This window comes from Poecile atricapillus, chromosome 21 (assembly GCF_030490865.1).
Source record: "Poecile atricapillus isolate bPoeAtr1 chromosome 21, bPoeAtr1.hap1, whole genome shotgun sequence".
Classification (NCBI taxonomy): domain Eukaryota; kingdom Metazoa; phylum Chordata; class Aves; order Passeriformes; family Paridae; genus Poecile; species Poecile atricapillus.
In genome coordinates this window covers 8,690,242-8,713,534 of record NC_081269.1, presented here as the reverse complement: position 1 = coordinate 8,713,534, position 23,293 = coordinate 8,690,242, and the positions used below count along the sequence as shown (strand labels likewise).

The following is a 23,293-nucleotide window of genomic DNA, read 5'->3' as shown; positions in this document are numbered from 1 at the left end:
AGGTGTCAGAAAAAGATCTTGAATAACAAACTGACCAAGATCCCCATGCCCTGCACAGTTGGTGGGAAAGAGGGAGGGGAAAAAGATGTTTTAAAGGCTTATTTTACTTCTCATTATCCTCCTCTGACTCTGTTAATAATAAATTTACTTTATACCTTTAAATTTGAACCTGTTTTACCCTTAGAGTGTTTTCTCCCAGTCCTTATCTCAACTCATGAGCCCTTTGTTGATTTTTTTCCCCTCTCCTCTGCCCAACTGTAACAGAAAAAGTAAGTGAAAAACTTTTGTGGGTCCCTGGTGTTTGGGCAGTGTCAAACCATGGCAAGGTTAAAACCCCACCTCCCCAGTGTGGATGATGACTCCCAGCCTGTTACTACAGCAACACGGGGAGCAGTGATAGCCACAGCTCCAATGGCTGTTCCAGCTGCATCCCCAGTGCCCAGCCCTGCCTGAGAGCATCCTGGCTCATCTCCTCTCCCTCATCACTATGGGCTCTACCAGCTCAGCTTTGCCCCTGGCTTTTGAGGATTGTCACATCTCCTGGTCCTAGAAGTGTCAAAACTGTCTGCCAGCTCTCAAAATGGATCTGTGGCCTTGCTTGTGTTTCTTCTCAGTTAAAAAACATCTCAAAGTAGGGGTGAGCAGAGCATGCTGAGTGCCAGCTGCCACCACCAAGGTGCCACCAGCCTTCCTGAGCCATGCAGTGATAACTGTGGGTGGAAAACACTCTCTGAGACTTCAGACAAGTGATGGGGGAACCACTTTGGGCATCCCTCTGCAGGATGGAGGCTGAAGGTCATAGCAGCAACTCCTGGGCTGCAGCCATCAAACAACTTCGAGGAAACCAAGGGGAAGAGCTGCAGTAACAAGGCTGGAGGAGGTTTTGAATGCATTTGTGAGCCCAGCAGACAGCAGATGAACAAATTAGATTGCACCTCCACTCAGCTGCTGGTTTGGAAATGGCCGGTGACAAAGCCAGCACCTGGCATGAGGAAGATGCGTTAATGACCATCTTACCGTATCGTGAGTTGAACAAAATTTCAACTTGTTTCCTCAAATGACTTAAAATGTCCCCTATACCATCTGCAAAAAAACAAAACAACAAAACAAACTAAACAACAATTCAGGGAAATGCTCTGAGTAGCCAGCTGCTTCCAGGACAAGCACTGTGCAGGTGAGCAGCCCCTGCCTGACCTCTGGCAGAGACAGCCATTCACTCTCCATGCCCTCAAATCAGTGCCAGTCCTCTGACAGTGCCCTCCAAAACCATCTCCTAACAAGGAAGGGCAAGAATGCACCTGCTACAGAGCCATGCTGGCAGTCAGGAGCAAAAGAAAAAAAATAGAAGGAAAAGTAAATTCAAGCACAGGAGGAGAGGACAGAGCCCAGGAACACAATGGTGTCCTGTGGGCAGAGGTTTCAGAGGCTAAAGGCTAAAAGCTAATGGCTTTGCAGGAAGCTCACAAAACCCAACCTAAAATACAACTGCAAGCATCCATCCTTCCAAAAACCTGCAATGATGGGCAATGCTCAGAGTTCACCATACACTCACCTGATCCCTCCATCTGCTTTTCTTCGTGTCGAGGCTCCTCACTGGACCCCTTCTCTGTCTCTGCTGAGGAAGAAGAAGGGAAGGAGGAGGTTAGCAGCAGCAGGCACCAGCAAAACCAGACAAGACAAGCAGGAGCTCTCCAGGTGCCCTGCAGCCACCTCAGTGCTCCCTCCCCTCAATAAGCTCTGAGCACATGTCCCAGCAGGGCTGGGCTGGCACCAGCATGCCAAGAGCTGCACTGGCAGAATAAACCCAGTGCCTCCATACACGAGGGCTGCCCACACTTCAGCATGAGCTCCCTGGGAGAGGAGAGAACCTGCAGGAGCAAGGGCAGCCACTGGGACATCCCACAGGTCAACTCCAGGTGTGCACTGGGCAAAAGGGCTTGGGTTTGTAGCATGCTGGAGCTGAAGAGAGGATGGGAAGGAGCAGCAGTGCCAGAAAACCCACCAGTTATAGTCTATCAGAGCTCCCAGCTGGCCTCCTTGGGGCCAAGACTCTGGAACTGGGTCTCAAACTCCACCACTTTGGACCATAAATGGTATTTCCTCATTTTTGACACATGCATGAACACCCATCCTACCGTGCAGTGTCCCTTCTGGTACCTGCTACTGTTTCCAGGATGTATCTCGACTCATCCGAGGCCGCCTGCGCGGGCACCGGCTCGTGCATCTCAACCGAACCAGGTGATCGGTCTGTGGATAAAAACCCACGGGCACCTTTTGTTCTGAAGCCAGCAGGACACCAAAACAGTCCCCAAAACAGTGTTCAGAGGGTCCCAGCTACCAGCAAGGACTGAGCAAAGGGCCCCCCAGCTCCCAGGAACCCCACATACCACCAGGAGATGCTCTGGGGATGCCTTCTTCCTCCCAGAACCACCCAGAGCTCATCCCTGACACAGACCTGACCTCTGGGTCTGAGGGAAAGAAGCAAAAATCTCTTCCTAACCTCCACTGAAGATGAAGAGCAAACCTAGTTCAAATTATTTCCTTGGCTTAATTCCATCTAGACACTCAATTTTGACTTAAAAAGCTAATGCTGCTTGATTTAGCTACTGCATGGGGGGAAAAGGTTCCACTAATGCTGCCTTCCTCAACAAAATCAACCCTCTTTTTGTTTCCCTTACATTAAACTTGTCTCCCCAAGTGCTAGGCTGTCTAATGCCCTCAAAGACCCATCCAAATTCAGCTTTAAATGAAGTTTCAGCTAGTTTATATACTTCAATCAGGTCACTTCTGACCTCGCAGGACAAATAATCCCAATTTCACCAATTTCTCCCTGTAGGTGAGCACCACTTTTCTATTAATCCTCCTCCTTGCCTTCAGCTGTATTCCCTCTTATTGAATTTGATCTCCAAATAAGGCAAGAAAAGGTGGACTCTGGACTTGAGGTATGATCTCCCTGGCACTGGACAAGTGGTAATTTTTCTCACTCCTCCCATGGACCTTCAGCTTACCACGTATCAACTTTCTTCTCTTCCATCAGCTGCCAAGTTGAAAAAGAAAATGTTTGCTCTACCACTATGGCTTGTTCCTTCTCCTTCCCCTGTAGTAGCCACAGATCAGTCTATTCTACAATCCTGGAGTGACTCCTCAACTATTTCCTTACTAAGGGGACTGCTACAATTTGAGATTGCATTGCTGTGGTGGGGCCTGGTGTCACTGCTGTCCCCACAATCACTCACCCTCAGGCATGTCAGAGTTCTGCTGCTGCCTTCATTCTGTGGAGCTTATTAATTAATGGTTGTAAAGCACAATGAAAATGCAAACTGCTAACAATCCATTCGTTAAACTCTGAGGATCATCATTTGCTGCACTGTCCAGGACAGGTAAGTGGAAAACTGACCCGGCTGCCCCTCAGACATGTCATCTCCATCACACCCCATCCTCACTGACCTCTCTGGGCAGAAACCTGGGCAATTTCCCCCATCAGCATCAACAATTCCAACACATCTTTAGCACGTGCTTGATATTAAACTTGCCTACTGTTAGACCTGTTTTTATGAACCAGGCTGGTTTTGTAAATGAAGGACCTCTCGAAAAGCACCCTGTACTCAATACCTGGGATCCTCCACATGAAGCAAAGCAGCAAACCAGGCTCGCTTTCTCCAGGGGAAAGGCAAGATAGGAAAGCAATGAAGGAGAGAGAAAAACAACAAAGAGCCCTAAAACACCTTCCAATGCTCTCAGGAAACTGCAGCACGTTCCTATGTCAGCTAAGGAAGGCCACTGCAGGCATGTGAGGGAACCTTAAATGCTGGGAAATACCCTGCAAACGCCTCTTCCCAAAGCAAAACGCTGAAACATGAGGTGGCAACCCTGCCACTGCACACAGATGGTACCCCAGCAGCTACCTGGTACGGTGATCTGGATGATGTTCAGCTCGTCTGGTTCGACTTTGATCTGCCTGATCCCACCTAGCTCTCCTGAGGTACCTATGGGGAGAGGCAACGGAAGGCAGTCGCCAACGGGATCCAGCACTGCTGGATCCAGCAATCTGCCCAGCACAGCACCCATCTTTCACAGGGAAAGTGTGACCAGCTGTGGCTTCAGGACCAGCTGAGCTTGCCACAGCAACAAGGCTTCAGTCAAGTGGCCCAGCAGCATCAAGCCCACAGCATGCAGGTACCCCAAGGGACACCTGTGGGCTTCTGCAAACAGCTTGGCTGGCAGGAGCTGTTGGTGCCCTCGAGCTGGCAGCTGGACTTTGTTAAATGCTCATTTCCTGGCTTTCTTCACTTAAAATTAACTGGGCCACCGACAGGTGTTGGTGGGGACATTGGAGGAGCTGTCTCCTGGAAATTTTAATGCTCCCAATCTCATGCCTAGAACTTGCCCCTACTCTGAGAGGGCTGACTGAAGCTGCATCACACCAAGATGAGACCAGCTGAACCCTGGCAAAATTCAGTGTGGTTTCAACCCCAGCAGATGAAAGCCTGACCAGCTGCCCCAGGAAGAGGCTGCCCACAGTCCTCAGCCCAGTTTCCTCTTCTCTCAAGATAAATTTCCTCACTTAGGGTGGGATAGATCCACTACAAGGTGTTGAGTCCCACTGCAGCTTGGAAAGGCAAGACAGCATGGCTTGGTGTGTGTTTCAATGGGTCCAAGCCCCTGAACATGTGGAAAAGCATTTTCATTCATGCTGCTCAGAATATCAACACTGCTGTCTTCTCAGTGGTGGCTTTCAAAGGAACTCAGAGACTGAAGACTTCCCTTAGATTTGCATTTAACCACATGCTTACGTCTCATTATTTCAATTTATGTGTTTTTAGGCCCCAGCTGGAGGGTCAGAGGGTAAGAGCCTTCATCTCTGCATCATTCAAATGGGGATAAAGTCCTCAGAGAATTGTACTGTGGCACAACCAGGCAACTAATGTCACATATTCAAGTTACTTTGTAGGCATGTTTCTCTAGTGTGCCCTCCATAACATTGTCTTGCAAGAGAAAACGAATTATTCCTCACCTGGTTCACAGCCTTCAGAAACATTACACTTCTCAGACCTGAAAGGGAAAAGCAGACAAGAAAGGTGGTCATGGTGTAAGGAAAGAGAGAGCTTAAAACCCAGTAGTGTGTGGAGTGACTGAGGCAGGAAGGAGAAATGTTGCCTGATATCACAAAGGGCTGCAGGAGCTACAGGAGGGGTCCCCAGGGTCACTACACCCACAGACCCAGCAGTGGCAGAACATCTGATTATTGTGAGTTTCCCTGCAAATAAGCTCTGCTCTCAAACCCACCCTGGTCCTGCACCCTTGCTGATGGCAGCCCTGCCTCTAGACACCCACGGATAGAACTGCAGCAGGGAGCTCCTGAAAACAAGAGAGGATGTTTTTAAGACCAAAACTTCCTTGGCTCCATCCCTTTGTGACAGAGAGCAGTGCATAAATATGACCACAGTGTGGTTACTCGTGGAGGTAAAAAAAAAATAGGGAGAAAGGAAAAATCAATTGATTTGGTAAATATTTATTCTGTTCAAAGCTTTTCTTCTCTGAAAACTGGGCACTATCCCAAATTCCCATCTACAGTCAACTTCACATGCTCAGGAATTTACACAAGTTGTTCTGCATCCAAATGAGATTATTTTGCATCCTCAGGATGCATGTGCTTTCTTGTCTGTCTCTTGAACAAGGACAACTCTCTGGCAGTAAGGGACCCAAGGAGCCACTCTGGAAAACACACTCCTCCACGATGCTGGTCCTTCAGGGGGAAGGAAAATCCTTCTGAGGCAGAGCCTGTTAGCTCAGGAGGGATGTTCCAAAGCACTTCTTGTTTGCCTAAATCCACTCAGGAGCATCAGCAGAACAAACCACAAAACAAGCCAGGAGTGCTCTTGAAACGTTCTTCCTAAATGTGGAAAGGCCAAAAGGATCATTGGTCTAGAAGGTTCTGTATTTACTACCTGGGAGTCTTGGGAAGGGTTTTAAACTCTCCTGCTTCAGGTCAAAGTAAACCTTTCACCAAGGCAATGTGGGGGGAAGGCTTTCCTGGGGGAGTGCATTACACCTAGAAGTGTCTGGCCTTTCTCCTGGAGTTTTGGACACCGCACTTTCCCTGGAGCAGGACTCTGACCTGGGGGGACCATTCCTATGGAAACACTCCTACCAAGGCACAGAGGTTCCTCATTTGCAGAAAGTAAAAGAAACAATCTCCCACAAACCCTCCTTTGAAGCTGAAGATCTCCAGAAAGCTGGAGACAAAAGCCAGCCCTGCAGACTGGGCAGCTCAAGAGGTCTCTGCCCTCCAAAGCTGTGATATTTGAGTGCTGGCCATATTGCCAGGGTTGCTCACTGCCTGCTCTAATGCTGCAGGTTCTGCTGTCCTGGCCATGCTTTAGGGGCATGCAGCAGCCACATCCAAGGGGACAAACCTCAAACAGCACTGGGGAGAACCAAAAGAAACTCCAACCTGTCACAGGTTCATGTCATCCAAGAGCCAAGAAAGGAAAGGAACCCAAGAGATGTCATGGATGGGACAAAGACAAGTTACCTTATTTCCCCATCCTGACCTGCACAGGTTAGCAAACACACAGCACTGTCTGAAACCCCAGCTGCTGGAGCTGTCAGTGCTGGGCACTGAGGCCTTGTGCCAGAGAAGCTGAGGAGCATTCTTCACTCCATTTGTGTGAAGCAAGGCTGGGAGAAGGCTCCTTGTCTTACAGCAGTTCACAGTGCTATAAACTGCTGCCCTGCCTCTCTTCCTCAATGTGATTTTAAAGGCTAAATTACACCTTGCTTCCACTGAATTAAGGATGAAGGAAACTGGGGCTATAAAGAGAAAAACACCTCCTGGATCTCCCAGTCTGGGTTGGAAAGCTGTATGATATGTGATTTATGCTCCACAAGTGCTGCCAGCAACCTGTCTAGCTCATGGCACAGTTGTAACAGAAACAGGTACTCTCATATAAAACCTCCTGCCCTGCTGGACTGTATAACCCCACCTTTAATAAAAGCACTGCTAGGCTTCCTGTGAGCTTTCTAAACAAGCAACACTTAATTAGCAGGATGCTGTTGCTGCGTGGGCTGAGGGTGAATCCTTTAGGTCATGCATTAACACCAGAGACAGCTCCAGCATGGCCCTCATTCCATTAATTTTGCTCAAAATTAATAATTCCAAACTTTTGGCTTGCAAAAAGATGGGGCTGCTTGGCCTCCTCCTGTTGCAGTGGTATTTGAGGGAGGCAGGAAAGCAACACCTATTTAGCCACTCACCTTCCCATCATGGACTCACAACATCTCCCTGATGCTCCAGCTTACTGAACTGCACTCATGGCACCCTCCTGCACCCACTGGACATTCATCAGTAATCTGCTGTGCACATTGATAGCCCCAAAATAACTGTCTGAGGGATGTCCCTTTACAGGGAACAGGGACAGAAGTCCCACTTACCTGCTGCTGGCCTGAGAGGTCCCCACCAGTTCCAGCACGGCCCCACGGTGAGGCTCAGGGGAGATCTCCCGGGGAGGGCTGGAGGGCTCCAGCTTGGTTGGATCTTTGGTAAATTTGCTTCCTGTTGCATGGGGGGTTTTGGGAGAAAAGCAAAACCAGGATTAGCAAGTGGAGATGCCAGTGTTGCAGCTTGTTCCCCTCCTAGTCCCAGAGCTGAGGTCAGGGTGAGGGAGGAGGTTTTCATGTGTCACCTGCTTGCAAAGACAGGGATGCTGATTCCATTGGGTTCACATGTTAAAATACTAGCAAGACATTTGCTTAAACTTCTCCATAATTATGTGTGTGCTGGGAAGCCCTGCCAGGAAAGAGCAACTCCAGAAAGGGCTGGCTGACAGGACAAGGATTCCAAGAGGTAGGGACAAAGGTCAGAAAAGCCAGGGCCATGGATTACTGCTGTAGGAGCAAGCCCCAAGGTGGGGAGAGCCCTGTCCCAAGGGAGGGGATGTGCTGCACTGGATGTGAGCTTGGCAAAACACAGAGTAGCAGAGACACAGACAGCCCTGTCTCACAGCTCCAAGCAACAGGAGAAGTCTCTGTCCCAAAGACAGAGAGGGACAGAAGCATTCTGCCACCACAAAAAACTTCCTCTCTCCCTTCCCTATTCCTCAGCAGCCTGAAAGAAGCTGAAATGAAGCCTCAGCAATGACCTTGGAGATGGAAAGAGTAATCTGAAGGCAGAGTAGGAAATAAAATCAGGCAGGGAAGGTGAGCAAAGAGCTGAAGAATGAGGGCTGGGGGAAGGAGGGAGTTAGACTACATTGTGAGGCTGCAGAAACCACAAGGTGTCTTGTTAAACAGCTGTTGTCAAAGGCCCTTTGCTGGTCTCAAAGCACCATCACAATATCCTCACCCTTCTAAAACATATTCCATCTATAGAAACCTGATGCCACTTTCCTTTTGGTTCCAGCCTGCAAAAAAGGGCAGGGCTCTGGCAATAGGATCAGCAGAAATACAGAACCTTAAAGACACTATTTATCTACTGACAGTCCAAAAGGCTCCTTTTTAATTTGTGCTTTCTATGAACCAAATCTTGTTCTTACACCAGCAGAGCCTGCCTGAAGCCGCTACCCAGGGGAGTAACAAAAATAGGTTTCCGAGCAGTGGTGGGTATTTTAATTAAAGGGTGAGCAAAACTTCATGGGGAAGCTTTGGGATACTTTGCAAATGGCAACTTAAAATACAGCTCCACTCAGAAAATAATGTCTTTGCAGAAATGGCACCTCCTGACTCAGCAGATGAGGGTTTTTTTTGCACAAGCTGATGTGCTGACGCAAACCACAGAGAGCCAGGTTTAATGGGTTTTGCTTCTGGTAGCCCTGCAGGGACCTGTCAGGAGAGTGGGACCTGTCACCCACCTCAGTTCTGCTGGGTTTGCTTTCTCATCTCTGAATATCCACTTGCACCTCCCTACCACGTAATCCAGGAGCTGATAGCACAGTGGTCTCCATCAGCAGCTCTGGAGCTGATGTGCAGATGCACACGACGCCTCCCCCAGACACCGTGCAGCCCTTACACAAGGAAAATCCAAGCACCCCAAAACACAGTTCAGTGCTCCATCCCCTGGGGATGGGCTAGAGCTTAAAGAAATCCTTTTATTGAGGGAAAAAAAAAGCCATTAATGGATTTAGACAAAGAAATCTCCCATCACGTAGGTGGGACCCCCTCCAGGCTCTGCTGCAGGTCCCCTTTGGGTGTCATCATGCTCAGGAAGCACTCTTAGGGCTGGAGCTGTCGTGGGCCAGAGTGACAATCTGGCTGGCAGAGATATCTGGGAAGAAGGTGTCTGGAGAGCTACCAACACACGCAGCTGGCAGCTCAGGGGAAACCAAACCAGCACCCCAAAACATGTCTTTACTTGTGAGCCAAGCCCAGGCAATCCAGGACCCAGGAGTGATAAATTTGGGTGCAATGCCATATTCCAGGTGTGTATGAGTGATGGCTGAGGGCACTGCTGGAGTCTCACAGCATGGCTACCTGTCTCCTTGTATCTGCCAAGAAGCACTTATCATGGAGTCAGAGAATGGTTTGGGTTGAAAGAGACCTTAAAGACCACCTTGTTCCACCCCCTGCCATGGGCAGGGACACCTTCCACAATCCCAGATTGCTCCAAGCCCAGTTCAACCTGGCCTTGGACAATTCCAGGGATGGGGCAGCTGCAGCTTCTCTGGGCAACCTGTGCCAGGGTCTGACCACCCTCACAGTATAGAATTAGTCTGGCTTCTCCAGCTCAGAGAAAAAAGGAGTAAAAACAAAGAGCAAAGAAAGTCAAAGAACTCCCTCCCCACCACTTTGTCACTGAAAAAATGAACTTATGTTATTTTTTAAAAAAATTGGTTAGCAGCTGGATGATGCCACCACTTCCCAATAGAAAAAAAAAAGAAAAAAAAAAAAAAGAAAAGGAATAATTTACCAGTGAGGAACACAGCAGTGATTTTCTTCCTCTTGAAATTACAGATATATACCATGTACTGCCTGTACTGTGGCTCAGCCTGATTCAGGAGCCAGCCCAGCCTCACACACCAGAAATTCTTCCTTAAACCTTCAAAACTCAATTTTTAAGGGGAATACAGAGCTTGCACTAACACCAGGCAAAGGCAATGTCCTGGTGTAGGGGACAGACAAGGCCCCTCTTTACTGAGCACAACTGCCTATGTCCTGCACATCCTCTGCTTTCAGGTGATATTATTTCAACTCTGCTTCTCTGGATAACCTTTCAATTTTGTGGGCAATAAATCAAAGGATTTGAAGAACGTACCTGTAAAAATTCTTTCGTCAAACATCCTAGGAGAAAAGGAAAAAAAAAAGAATTAGAAATAGATGCTGCTAATGACTGAATTGGAGGTTTAACTAATGAATAGCATTAAACCAAGTCAAACTAGTAGTTTTTTCATTCTTTAAAAAAAGAGAGATTTTTCAGCTAAAAAAAGGCCTTTTAGCCTGTTGTACAACCAAGCAACCTTATGGCATATGCATTTTAACTAAAGCACCTCTAAATCTGCTTGTTGTTGAAGTTGCTGTAACCACCTTCAAATGTTTGGGGTGGCATCAGCAAAGTTTGGTGCCAGTGATCACTTAAAACAGGGTGGCAGAGCTTGGGGGTGATCATGGTACAGCCACCTCTTGCAAAAACAGAGAGAGAGGGATGAAAACCAGAGGTTTGCAGGGGGAAAAAGCTTTCAACTGTCTTTATTGAAGGAGGGTAAAATGAGTTTTTGGTGTCAAAACAGACCCTGTGATCACAGAGGGAGCACAGCTCAAATCCCTGAGCATCCACTACCTTTGGCTTTCCTTGCCACCCACCTTTTGATGACAAAATGGATGTTGTGCCTCTCCTCCAGTATCCGTTTGAGTTTGGGGACACCATAGGTGCAAGGTCTTTTGAAAGGTATTTTGTCTGGGATGCCAATGATCTCCACTGCCTCAGGGTCACAGGCAATCTTCCTGTAGGGGACAGGGACCATGTGGTCTAACCCCAAGGCTTCAGCTGAAAGATGAACACATGGTTTTCATTTACACAAGTGCTTTGTCTTTCACAGATGCTAAAACAAAGGTGTAAGGGGGCTTGAACTCAAGCAGAGCAAATGCTTTCTGCCCTCTTCTCTGCCTGTCCCAGAAACTGAGCCCCAGGAGAAGCTCTCCCGTGGGAAATGGGACAAAAAGGAAAGCAGCAGTAAACACAGCTCCCAAAACTCCCAAACATGCCCAGTGATGCTCAAACCACGAGTGAACTGGCCCAAATATCATTCCCAAACTCCTTGTGACCCACCACAGCAGGTCTGTGAGCTCTGTGATTCAGAAGCTGCATAGCACATGGAATCATAAAATTGTTAATGTTGGGAAAACCCTCTAAGATTGATTCCAGCTGTTAACCCAGCAGCACCATGCTCACCAAACGTGTCCCCAAGTGCCATATCCATGTGCTTTTTTGAACATTTCAAGGGATAGTGAGTCCATCACTACCCTGGACAGCCTGTGCCACTGCCTGACCATCCTTTCAGTGAAGGAATTTTCCCCAGTGTCCAACTTAAACCTTCTCTGGAGCTCTGGAGCAGCCCCAAGAGATTTCTAAAGCTTCCACCTGCCAAAATGCCCAGGAGCTACACCAAAAGCACTGCCCACAGCAAAAGGCGCACCAACAACATATGCAAGCCCTGCAGATGGAGAAAAAAGCAGATGCAACAACAACCATCTTCTTTTTACCTGCCACATGTATGTAAAAGGGCCACATGCCACCACTCCTGGTGCCCAAGTGCTATGATCCAGCACACCACATTCCCAGACAGGGCTGTTTTACAGCCCAGTTATAAATTTCTTGACAATGGTGTGGGGCTCCAAACAGAAATATTGACATAACCTTCAGGAGACTGGGAGCTGCTGAGCTAAATGTGTTAGGAAGAGCAGGGAGCTCTAGCATATGGCTTCTGCTGCTGTGTTAGGGAACAAAAATGATTGCTATATAATGATATGCAATCCACAAGCACTGCAGATGCATAATGGGATATTAACTCCTACTCACCATATCTGCTGTTAAAAAGAATTTGCACGCACTCCCTAAGGGTGTTGATGTCTTCAGTTTCTTTTATAAAACTGTCCCACTTATCTATCAAAACAAAATACAAGAAATAAGAAACTTCCATATGGTTCATACACAGCAGATGCACTTTTTTCCTGCAAAGTGCTGCGAAGCAGGAACAAGACTTCAAAAATTATTTCCCTGTTCCTGAGCGAATTTTGCCAGGCTGGCAGATAAGGTCTGGGCTTCTCCAACTCCAAACCTAAGCACTCTCCTTGGCATGTGCAAAGCAGATTCCTAAGAAATGACCCCATAAAATTTCTCAGCCCTGGAATGAAAGATCCTCTTGGACAGAGCCAACTCCACCTGGAATGAACCCTTGAAAGGTACAGCCCTTTCACAAGTGGATCTTTTCCATCTTCTCCTCTTTCCCAACCTTCCCACCCATATTTTTTTCTCCTCTTTAAGGCAGGCATGGGTTTTTAGGCTGCATTTCCCTTGGGTGCAGTGGAGGTGAGGAAATGCTTGTCTCCTCCCCACTGCTGATCCCCCCAGGCACTGCTGCAGAATCCCACTGGGATTAGCGGGTTTCAGTCATTGAAACAATGCCAAGTTTTCAGCAGGTATGTGCTGTTTGCAGCTGGGGCAAGCAGCCTCTCCCTGAGCCATGCCTTGTTTCCCTGTGCAGGAAGCAGAGATGGGGATTCCCAGGCAGCCAGCAGTGCTCAAGGACCACTAGCAGCATTGTGGAATGGCAGGGATGGAGCGGAGCAGAGATGAAAGTCTTGGCTCCAGTGCAAGATGCATTGCCTCCAGCACTGCCAGGTCCCTGCAGAGCGTGGAGAGGGCTGGGAGACTGCTGGGGAGAGATGTGGTGAGGGGAAACCTTTCCCTAAGGCTGCCAGCTGCCTTTAATGCTGGAGCAGGACACAGACCTGTCTTGTCATGGACGATGGAGAAGAGGATGCGCTTGGATGAGTGCACATTCTGGATGAGGGGACCTCCGGAGACTGATGATTTCTGTCCTGGACAAGAGGGGAGACAAGGAGAAAGGGCTGATGAGAGCCTGACCAGTGTTCCAGGCACCACAACAGGACCCTGGGCGCTGTCCCCCACCAACCCTTGTGTTTCTCCTCCATGCACCCTGGCCTGTGACACCTGGTGCGGTGCTGGCCAGACCAACCCCTGCCATCCCCACTCCAGCTGCCTTTCTGGCCTGGTGGTGCAGCACCTGTCATTTTGGGGCAAAAACAGAGGTGTTGCCCTGTCAGCAACACCCAGGGAAGGGCTGGGGCAGCGCAGCACGGCAAGGGCTCTGCTCATGTCCATACAGCCCGAGCTCTACGCTGCTTCTCATCCAAGCAACACCAAAACCCCCAGCCTGCCCCCTACCAGGGCCAGGGGCGGGCTGAGCACCAGGCCCTGATGCGAGAGCAAACTCCAGGCTATTACCACAGCAGTCGCTGTACTCCTGTGAGGAAGGCACCTTCAGCTCTCCCGCCGGCCGGGCCAGCAGCGCCTCGCCCGCCGCAGTCGGCGCAGGCAGCCCCGAGGACACCTCCTGCTTGAGGTCGATGGTGACAGGGGTGGGCAGCGAGACGCCGTATAGGAAGTTGGTGATAGCAATGGCCGAGGGGGCATCCTGGCTGCTGGGTTTGGCCACAGGGCCGCTGGCACCAGAGTCTCGGCTGCCCTTGGAGGCGAGGGAGGAACAAGTTAACTCGATGTTGGGGTTGGGCTCTCGGCTGGGCTCATCTGCTGGCCTGAGGGGAAGGAAGGGAGAAGAGGAGGGAAAAACAGGTTCCTTTGGGCCCATGGCACTGCTAAGCTGCAACAAGCAAGGATGTGGATGGGGAAGAAGGGCCATGCCTGGGAGGGTGGGACATGCTGCACCACCAGCTGCCAGGCTCCTTGCTGAGGAGTGCCATGAAGACGATTAGAGGGTTAGAGAACCTCTCCTATTTGGAAAGGCTGAGAGAGTTGAGATTGTCCAGCCTGGAGAAAAGAAGGCTGTGGGGAGAACATATGCTGGCCTTCCAAAGGTACTGGAGAGGTGGAAAGGGACTCTTGGCAAAGGCAGGGAGTTACAGCACAATGGGGAACGGCATCAAACTGAAAAGAGGGTTGGTTTGGATTGGATATTAGGAAGAAGTTCTTCCCTGTGTGGGTGGTGAGGCCCTGCAACAGGTTGCCCAGAGAAACTCTGGCTGCCCCATCCCTGGAAGTGTTCAAGGCTGGGCTGGATGGGGCTTGGAGCAACCTGGGATGGTGGAAGGCATCCCTGCCCACAGCAGGGGCTTGGAATGAGATGGTCTTTCAGGCCCCTTCCAACACAAACCATTCTATAGCTCTGATCTATGATTCAGAAGTTACATCCATCATTCAAACTCCTGAGCATCTTCAGGCATTTAAACAGCTCCTGTCTTCTTTAAGTGGAGCTTTATTAGCTAGGATCAAGCTGCCCAGCTCTATGGCATTTTTGCATTTAAAGGGTAAAACCTTTTATGACCAAATCACGGCTCCATTGCCTATGCCAGCCCCCCATGGCACATTCAAGGGGGAGCTCAGCCCATGAATGAGTTTCACACTGAAGAAACCGATGTGCTCCACATGAGAAAGGGAGCCACAAGCTCACAGACAGCTCAAATTCTGCGTGTCCTACTTTTAGCTGTCTCAGCCTGATTTTCTAGAAGCATCAAGCCTTTAGAGGAGGTATTTGGTCATGCTCAGCATTTTCCTGGATGGATCTGAGGTGCTGCCAGCCAGGCAAATGCAGGGGAAATGCACCTAAAACTACTGAACCCCTTGCATAAATGTGGCCAAAAGGGGGAGTTTGCTCTGCTGCAGTCCCCCACTTCCCTCCTTGTCTGGCATTAAAAAACCCATTTCAGCCTGGGAAGACACTTGCAGCATTTACCCTGGAAATCTCTCTGGAGACAGAAAAGCACTTAGCTTATCGCAGTGGAAATTTTGGCAGAGACACATAAAAAGATGCAGTTAATGTGCGTGTTTACACACACTTTTTATAGAAATGAGTCTGAAATGGACTCAAGCCCCCCAGCACGAACAAATCTCTGTGCAAGGCTGTATTTGGTGTGGCTGGACCCAGGTTTGTGGGTCTTGAGGAGAAGCTGGGACATGGGAGGGACCCTCCTGCCTGTGCCAGAGTTGGAAGATACACCATCCCAAGGGCTCGCCGCTCTCTTGCTCCTTGGAGGTCCCCAAAATTACCTTTTTAGCCTGAAGCGGATGCTGTGGCTGTGCTCCAGGATGGCCATCAGGGATTTCACATCATACTCCAGAGGTTTCTTAAAGCTGATCCCCTCAGGCAAGCCGGTAACTGCCAGTGAACCTGGCTCTTTCAGGAACCTCTCGTACGGCAAAGGGACCACGCTGCTCTTCCCCATGGCTTCACCTGGGGAGGGGACAGAGTTACACACTGACAAACACCCTGTGCCCCTCACCATGGCTGAGCTGGGCTGGAGGAGTAAATGCAAGAGCAAGAAATACCAGCAGAATCATTAGGAGAAAAACCCCATTCCTACCTTCGCACTTAGCATGCAAGGCGCTCCAACTCCTTTCTAAAAGCACTAATTAATAAAAAGCTCATAAAGGCCAATAAGCAGATGTCTCATCATTCAGGTTTCACAGCAGAATCCTCAGTTGGGGTCACTTGGCACAAGCCCACCCCTGGGAGTGCCCAGCCATATGCCAGTGAGGTACATGGCCGTCAGCAAGGTGGGAAGGAGCCAAGGGCTGACAAAGAAGGCAGAGGAGCTTGCAATGATTTTTATCTCATGCTTACTGAGATATTCTGGGAGCCTCATTTCTAGTCAGTTTTCTTATTTTACCTCCTGGAAGAACGGAAAGCAGTTGATTGCTGTTGCTGTCAAGCAGCTTTGATTCACTTTGACAGACAAGGAAAAAAAAAACAAAACCAATAATCTCCCTTCATCCCAGTATTCACAGACAGATTGAACATCAATACATTTGACTGTACAATCACCTCCAGCAGCCCAGAACTTTCACCTGCTCCCCTCAACAGTGGCAACATAGTCCCACCATGTCCCTACCATGTGCCTCTGGCTCCATTTTACCTCTGACACCAAAATCTCCCTATAGAGTCAGGTACAAATTGCTTTCCCTTCCCTGGCAGCAGCAGACAAGCAGTGAACATTGCCATTATATAGGGATTTTCTAAGGCAGAGAAAGAGCCTGTGTGCCCAAACAAGGACTGCCCTACTATGCTTTGCAGGCAAAACACCATCAGAAAAACAGCCTGCTCTGGAGGATTTCAAGGAATGGCCAAAACCCTCAAGCTATTCTCTGGGGAAAAATTACTTTGGAAACCAACCCAGGCCATTGTGATCAATAAACATGGTGCTGAAAGCATGAAGCACAAGGAACAGCCATGCAGGAATTCAACCTGTCTGGCAAAGCAGTGTCCCGATGCAGAACATCTGGTGCCATGGTACAGTGCCTGCACCTTCATCTCCAGACAGAGAAGATTATGGGACCTTTAAGTTGTTGAGGGATTTTATTTTCAATCTTTTATTTTTTCTCTCTTCTTAAAAAAAAACAATACCAAAAGATCTTATAGAAGCACTGCAAATCTTGTGACACTGCCAGCAAGCCCTTACTAAAAGTGATTTCTTCAACATGTCCTTTGAAGGAATGCATTATAACTAACAATGTGCAACCTGCACGAGCCATTCAGGCTTCTCATAGGGAGGAATGATAATATTTTAATTAAGCAAATAACCAAAGTTTTAAAATAAGCCTTTGAACCACGACACCATGAGTTTACTTTCTGCAAGCTCACAGTTTCCCTGCTCCAACGTGCTGGCTCTAGCAGCTCTCCACCTCCCTTCATCACCTCTCTTCATGACTGGGAGAAGCTCCCAATGTCCACAGTGGCTCCTTATCAACCCAATGCTCAAGAAATCCCCAAACATATTTTTATGGGGACTGTGTTATTGTCAAGGTGACCTTCAGAGATTTGTGGTTTGGCTAAAGAGACAATAATCATCATGAATGCCTGGTTAATAGGAATCACTGGTAATCAGTCATCCTGTTGGTGCAGAGATTATCCAGCTCTGGAGGGAATCTTTTTGACTTCTGAGCATTTTAAAAGATCTTTTGTTTCCAATCCTTATTGATGAAAGGATAAAAAAAAAAAGCTCTAAGAATCATAACTGTTAAACTCTCACAGTCCTCTCAGCGTTACAAACACAATCACCCTGGGGCACTTACTGTCTTCTGTGTATTTCTCCCCACACTGTGGGTGTGTCCCCACACACCTCCATACACCTTGAAACTGTAAAGAGCTTTACTAATCATCCAATGGATGGGCTGCCTGCTTCATAAACCCCATGCAGCTGCACCCTGATCAAGCTTTTCTAATGCAATTATGCATTTATTGTATGTCAGATCTTAATAATTCACATATTCCCCAAGAGGACAGCAAAGTTTGGCACTGTCCTGTCAGGACAATGAGACCTGCACCTTGGAGAAGGAATTCATCACCAAAAAACACGCTCTCCATTCTGTTCCCTTGGTTCTTCTGCATCATCCCTTCCTTCATTTTTGGGCCCAGACTTTGGAAGGCAGCAATAGGATCTGATTGCTCCCATTAATGAAAATATTGCCTCTAAGTCCTTGAAGTGGCTTCAGAAAATTTCAGCAGCTGTCTGTCCCAGGGGAGAAGGGATGCCATCTCTCTTTTCTGTCTGTGAAGCCTGTGGAAGATGCTAGCAATAGCCAGCAGCAGCAACTTCTGCAAGCCAATGTAACTTTTCCTTCCCTGACTAGCACAGCTCTAGAGGTGCTGCCAGGGGATGAGCCAGCAGCACGGCCACTACTGCCAGCTGCTCCATGGGGCTTTCAGTGGATCCTCAAGAGAGAAGAAGGTGCTGCTGCTGCTCAAGCCACTGCAGATTGGGCCTGGAAGGAGCTCTGCAACCCACTGGGTTCCATACCAACAGCCATATGGTCATCTATATTTAATTGCAGCTTTATTGCTGGGGATGATGCATGTGCTGGAACGGCACCACCTCGTCTCTCGAAGTTGGGGCTGCAGGGCCGCGTGCTAGAAAATCATCTGTTTTCTTTTTAAATAGATTTTCCAGGGAAAAGAGGGAGGGAATCTGCAGAGCTCCGACACAGTGCTATGAAAGAGGTGCTGTGGATGCAGTGGCAAGGATAAAGGTGTGCTTGGAAATCACATTCAGGGCATCACAGAGGCTTCCCCTGGCCAGGGGAGACAAAGGATGCTTCAACCAGCCCAGGGATTTTTCTGACTCAGTTTGGGGCACTGGAGAACTGAGAAGCAGTGGCCAAATCCCATCTCAGTGCAGCACTAACTCGATACAGGAGCACATTTCACCGTGCTGCCCCTGCCAGGCACCTGCCCCGTGCTGAGGAGCCGGGCTGGTGATGAAAACCACATCTGGTGGCAGTGCTGGGCAGCTCAGTGAGCCCCAGGGACATTCCAGATCCCCCAAGGGAAGCATGAAGGTTCTTACTATAAAGCACATCAAACACTTCCTCTACCATCTTCCTGAGGAGGTACACATCTGATCCCTGGTCCGGGGAGACCCTGAGCACCCTTTGCCCGCACTCCTTTGCCTTCTTCTGCACCTCTGCGTCCTGCTCCTTCCTCTGCTGGATTCCTGCGGGGGGAGAGGAGAAAAGAGGAGTCACTGCTTTGAGCAGGCAGGTGTCCCACGTCTCCCACCCACCTCAGGCCCCAGCCTGGATGAGATCACACTGGGTTGATCCCAGCAGCCCCCAACGCACAGGGAAAGGTACTGGCAATAGGCAGTGGTGCCAGCAGCAGGGGCACTCATCCAGGGCCCATCCCCTTTTCCCTGGCTTTTCCCACTCTGCCAGACTGAAACAGGAATGGGCAGTCCATTCCTAGTCTTTGGTTTCAATCTGCTTAGCCTTCAATATCTCAGGAAAGGAAAATCCGCCTTTCTTGGAGGCTTTTTTACCCTTCAGCATCACGTAGCTCAGTAATACCAGCTATTTCCTGCTAATTTCCCCCATTAAACTTCAAATAAAGCATATCTTTGGCTTTGACTTCTTTGCATCTCTAAATGCACAGAAAATTAAACACTACAAATGCGTTATTGCTGTTCTATCCACAGTAATTTGCAAGGGATTTTCAGTGACAAAGGACTAATTCCTTCATCATCCTCGACAGACTCCTATTGGCAATCGGCCCTGGATGCTGCTGGGGTGCTCAAGAAGGAGCTCATAGATCCTTCTGTGGAAGAAAGTCCATGGCTGGGACATCATGGGGAATGGGTCAAGAGCAAGGTGGGATACACAGAGAACTAGACACAGGAAAGTAAACAGTCACCATGCCCCCTGTAAAGCTCCACATGCCTCCTACAGCATGGCAAAACAGGCCCTGGAAAACTTTTTTGGGGTGTTTCACCAAGGTTGTGAAATGCATCTGCATCTGCACCCTCCAAGTGCTGCCTCTCCCTCCTCCACTGCCATTAATTCTGATCACTGTCAATTCCCCCCGTGCATCAAGAAAGGCAGAACCAGAGGTTCAGATAAGGGAGGGTGCTCAGATGAGGTCTGAATCCCAGAGAGATAAGAGGCTTCTCTCATCTGCAAGTGATGTCTGCTTTAGATTAATTCAGATCTTTCGAAGAGGGCAGCAAGAAATCAGAGGCACTGGAAACTGGCAGAGGTACAGAGCTGGGACAGAAGGCTTGCAACACACAGGTATCCCTCAGATACTTGGTGAATCTGATCTGAGACTGGGGGAACACGGCTCCTGCTCAAGATATCCTGTCACCACTGCTCATCCCTCAAAAATATAAGCAACTCCACAACCAATACTTCCAGCTACCAAATCCATTCCTGTTTTTCCAAAACCAGGAAAAAACCCCTTGGACCAAGAAAGCCCTTCTGCTCCTGGGAGGATCACTAGGGCAAACTATTTCTGCTAAGTCCTCAAGAAATACTCCAGCGCTCTGGCAGCACTGCCAGAGGCTAACAGCAGCAGGGCAGCAGAGCAGCCATGCAGCCCTGAACCACCTCAGGGATGCTTTTGGAGAGAGGAACCATGCAGTGCCCTCCCTGGCAGGGAAGAGGCTCTGGCTGCAGTTCCCTCCCACCTTCTCCATCACTTCAAACACCACTCAGCCCCACGGACAGCGCTGTGGTGCCCCCCAAGCCCTCCGTGCCGGGCAGGAGTCACGGCTGGCACGAGGGGAGCACCAACCCCGGATACTCACTGCAGAACTTCTGGAAGTCGGCCTGCAGCTCCTTGCGGGCGCTGAGGAAGACGCGTCCCTTCTCAGTGCCCACCACGAAGGCGCTCTCCTCATGGACGGCGATGCAGGCCACCTCTGCGTTCAGCTTGGAGAGCGCCAAGCACTGTTGGAGGCACCAGGTCAGCACAGCACAGGGTGGGGGAGCAGCCCTGCTTCCCACCCCTTCCCACCTCTCCCAGTGGGATTTATTTATTTTTTTTTTTCTTCCCATCGTAAGGTTCTTCCATCAAAAGCAGCGCTCTGGTTTATGTCAGAATTTCATGGGTTTATGACATCCCCTAAAAATTTCGGTGACTTTACAGCTCTACAAAAATATCCAGCTGGAAAACAAGAACTATTTACCCATCATTTTATTTCACTTTTTCCTATCCTAAAAATAAACATTTTATTGCATTTCTTTAAAAGAAAACGTTCCTGTATAAAAAAAAAATCTATCAAAAAACGCACACCACAACCAATAACAATTTGCATTTTTCCACCAGCTCTAATGGAATAAGGAACACAGGAATCTTATTTCAGCTGCAGAACACTAATATGGTCAAAGTCCAGATTAGCTGAACGATTCTTCTTGTACAGTTATGCAAAAAAATAAAGAGATGGAAAAAACTTCTTCCATTAATCCATTTTATGTAACATGCCCTTCCTGCTCTACATAATACACATGTAGATGAATTTTTATTAGTATTTTTTATATTATAGTCGTTAGTGCCAGTAGCTTAACTGCACTGGTTAGTCATATTATAGTTTATATTATATATAAACTATATATTATAGGAATATTTTCATATTCCTATAGCTACAGCACTGGTGCTAGGAAGATGCTATCCCCAGGTCATGATTTAAATGGGTAAAAAAGGGGGGATTTTCCCAGCATCAGCCCTGGTTAGACACATCAACAACCCCACAGAGGAGCTGGAGGATGCTGGCAGGCAGGGAGGGAGCAGGAGAGCAGGGGGGTTACATGGACCAACCCCTAAGCTACCCCCATCTCCCTGCAAACACATGCAATGAACTTCACTTGTGTGGGCTTAAAGCAGCTTCTAGGCCATTCTACCTCCTGCTAACCTGCTTCGAGGAGGCATTGAATCAAACCCCACAAAACAGATATTTTTAAGAAACCTCCTTTCAAAACCCAGTGGCAAAGACAAGTATTTTGCTCCAAAAGCCCAACGCTCAAAAAATAAACACAGAAACTAAGGTGAGATTTGGATGCAGAACAAATCCAAGCCCTAAGCCTGCTTGGTGACATGCACATGGCCCTGAGGTTTATTTAACAGGCACACAGGCCTGAGGTTTCAGTGAGCACAGAGCTTGCCATTGGGGAAGTGCTGGGATAAAGGCTGAATTTCAGGAGCTTGGCTCCCTGGCCCCAGTGTAAGCACCTAACAAGGACTGCATAATAATGTATATTCGTTAAGAAGCCAAACTATGGCAACATAATTTGCTGTACAGGATGGCATGGATATAAATCATCAAAGCTGCTTGGGGTGTGCAGGCTCCAGGGAACCTGCTCCTTAGTGGGGTGGTGATGTCAAAGAGAAGGAAATTGGTATTAATGAAAAAACCTCTACCCGCATAGAGAGGAAAACATATCCTAGATAAATGCATTACATATGACTTGACTTTAAAAAGAGAGAGCTATTTAGCACATCTCATTGCATTAGACATTTGTTACTACACATCCGCTTTCCCTTCTTGATCACATTCACAGTTAAAAATAAGATTAGCTCTGGTCCACGAGACTTAATCCAGACAGTTATCTTGTTTATGTAAGCACGGCTGACTTAGGCAAGGTTTCCACTGGGAATTCTACGTCAAAAGATATGAAAGTTATTTTCTTTGTTCTCAGAGATAAAAAGCCATTGTTCTGCTGTTGTGTAAATGCTCACGGTAACATTGGTAAAACAGCAAGGAAAAAAAAAAGCCAACCACCCTACAGCCAGTTGATACCAACATAAATATTAATGGGAAAACAATACACATCTGAGATTAACTTGTGCTGACTTTATGATCCTTACGGCTGTCAGGGTAGGAAAGGGTTTTTATTTCTCAGCAGCTCCCTGGGCTTTCCAGCAGCAGAGGAGAGCGGAATGAGCTCACCAGGCATCCTGTGCCAGCCCTGCACCCAGACAGCCTTGCTAAATGGAGGCCAAAGGAGGGAGGGGGATGGGGACAGGGGTGCCACTGGCCTCTTACCATGGAGTCTAAGGCAGACACTAAGCTGGTGATGATTTCATCTCTCTGGGGAAAAACCATATTCCATTGGTCAGCTCTGGAGGTGGTGAGTGTCACATCTAAAGGCTTCCCTGCCAAGGCCATATTCACCTGAAAACAGAAAAAAGTAAAAGAGCTATGCATCACTGTTACTAACAGAGAGCTGGAGCTGAGCATCACCACAGAAGCCTCACTGCCATCGTGTGCTATGGGAGCAATGCTGGCACAGGTGCACAGGGGAAACTGAGGCATGCACAGAGGCCACAGCTGCCTGAAGCCCACAGTCCCCACGAGTCCTCTGCTAAAGGCAGATAACTGCAGAAGCTGCTGAATCAAACCCTGGAGCCGATGCTGTGTGTGATCATCTCTGCATTTGGAGCTCACCCTCGAGGAGATGCCACCACTGGGACCAGCTGCATGGTGGGACACCCCAGATGTGCAGCCTGTGGCCACACAAGCTGGGGCACGTGGTGCTGACATGGAGCACTCCTGTGCCCAAGCTCTGGTGGCAGCTGTGAGCAGGAGGTGATGGCTCTGTCCCCACCAAGACACCGTGCTGACCGTCCTTGTGCCTCCTGCTCTAAATCCTGGGCAAGAGGAGAGCCTGCCACCCAAAAGTGTCCCTGAAACAGGTCAGAGTCACAGGGTGCTCTGCTTTCACCCCAAGAGAGAGATGCTGCTCATGGCAAGGGATTCCCTAATGAAATCACCCCACTCTGCAGCTCTTGGTGTCAGGAGGAACAGGATGTGAAGGGACCACACATCTGAAAAGAGG

The 23,293-nt window shown here is 48.7% G+C and overlaps 1 protein-coding gene across 4 annotated transcripts in view; it reads right to left on the bottom strand.

The window, feature by feature from the left end:
• GTF2IRD1 (GTF2I repeat domain containing 1) overlaps positions 1-23,293 on the bottom strand; it is a 59,705-nt gene that overhangs the window by 17,135 nt on the left and 19,277 nt on the right. For all 4 annotated transcript variants that reach the window (XM_058854154.1, XM_058854156.1, XM_058854157.1 and 1 more), the window contains 15 exons: positions 22,501-22,629; positions 20,266-20,407; positions 18,532-18,678; positions 15,239-15,422; positions 13,460-13,770; positions 12,943-13,032; positions 12,011-12,094; positions 10,795-10,978; positions 10,250-10,275; positions 7,435-7,555; positions 5,015-5,052; positions 3,906-3,986; positions 2,158-2,247; positions 1,553-1,615; positions 1,018-1,083 (listed from right to left, as the gene is read on the bottom strand). In XM_058854154.1, the coding sequence (XP_058710137.1) occupies positions 1,018-1,083; positions 1,553-1,615; positions 2,158-2,247; positions 3,906-3,986; positions 5,015-5,052; positions 7,435-7,555; positions 10,250-10,275; positions 10,795-10,978; positions 12,011-12,094; positions 12,943-13,032; positions 13,460-13,770; positions 15,239-15,422; positions 18,532-18,678; positions 20,266-20,407; positions 22,501-22,623 (1,750 nt within the window). In that variant the 5' untranslated portion in view covers positions 22,624-22,629. The remainder of the gene's footprint in view (positions 1-1,017; positions 1,084-1,552; positions 1,616-2,157; positions 2,248-3,905; positions 3,987-5,014; positions 5,053-7,434; positions 7,556-10,249; positions 10,276-10,794; positions 10,979-12,010; positions 12,095-12,942; positions 13,033-13,459; positions 13,771-15,238; positions 15,423-18,531; positions 18,679-20,265; positions 20,408-22,500; positions 22,630-23,293) is intronic.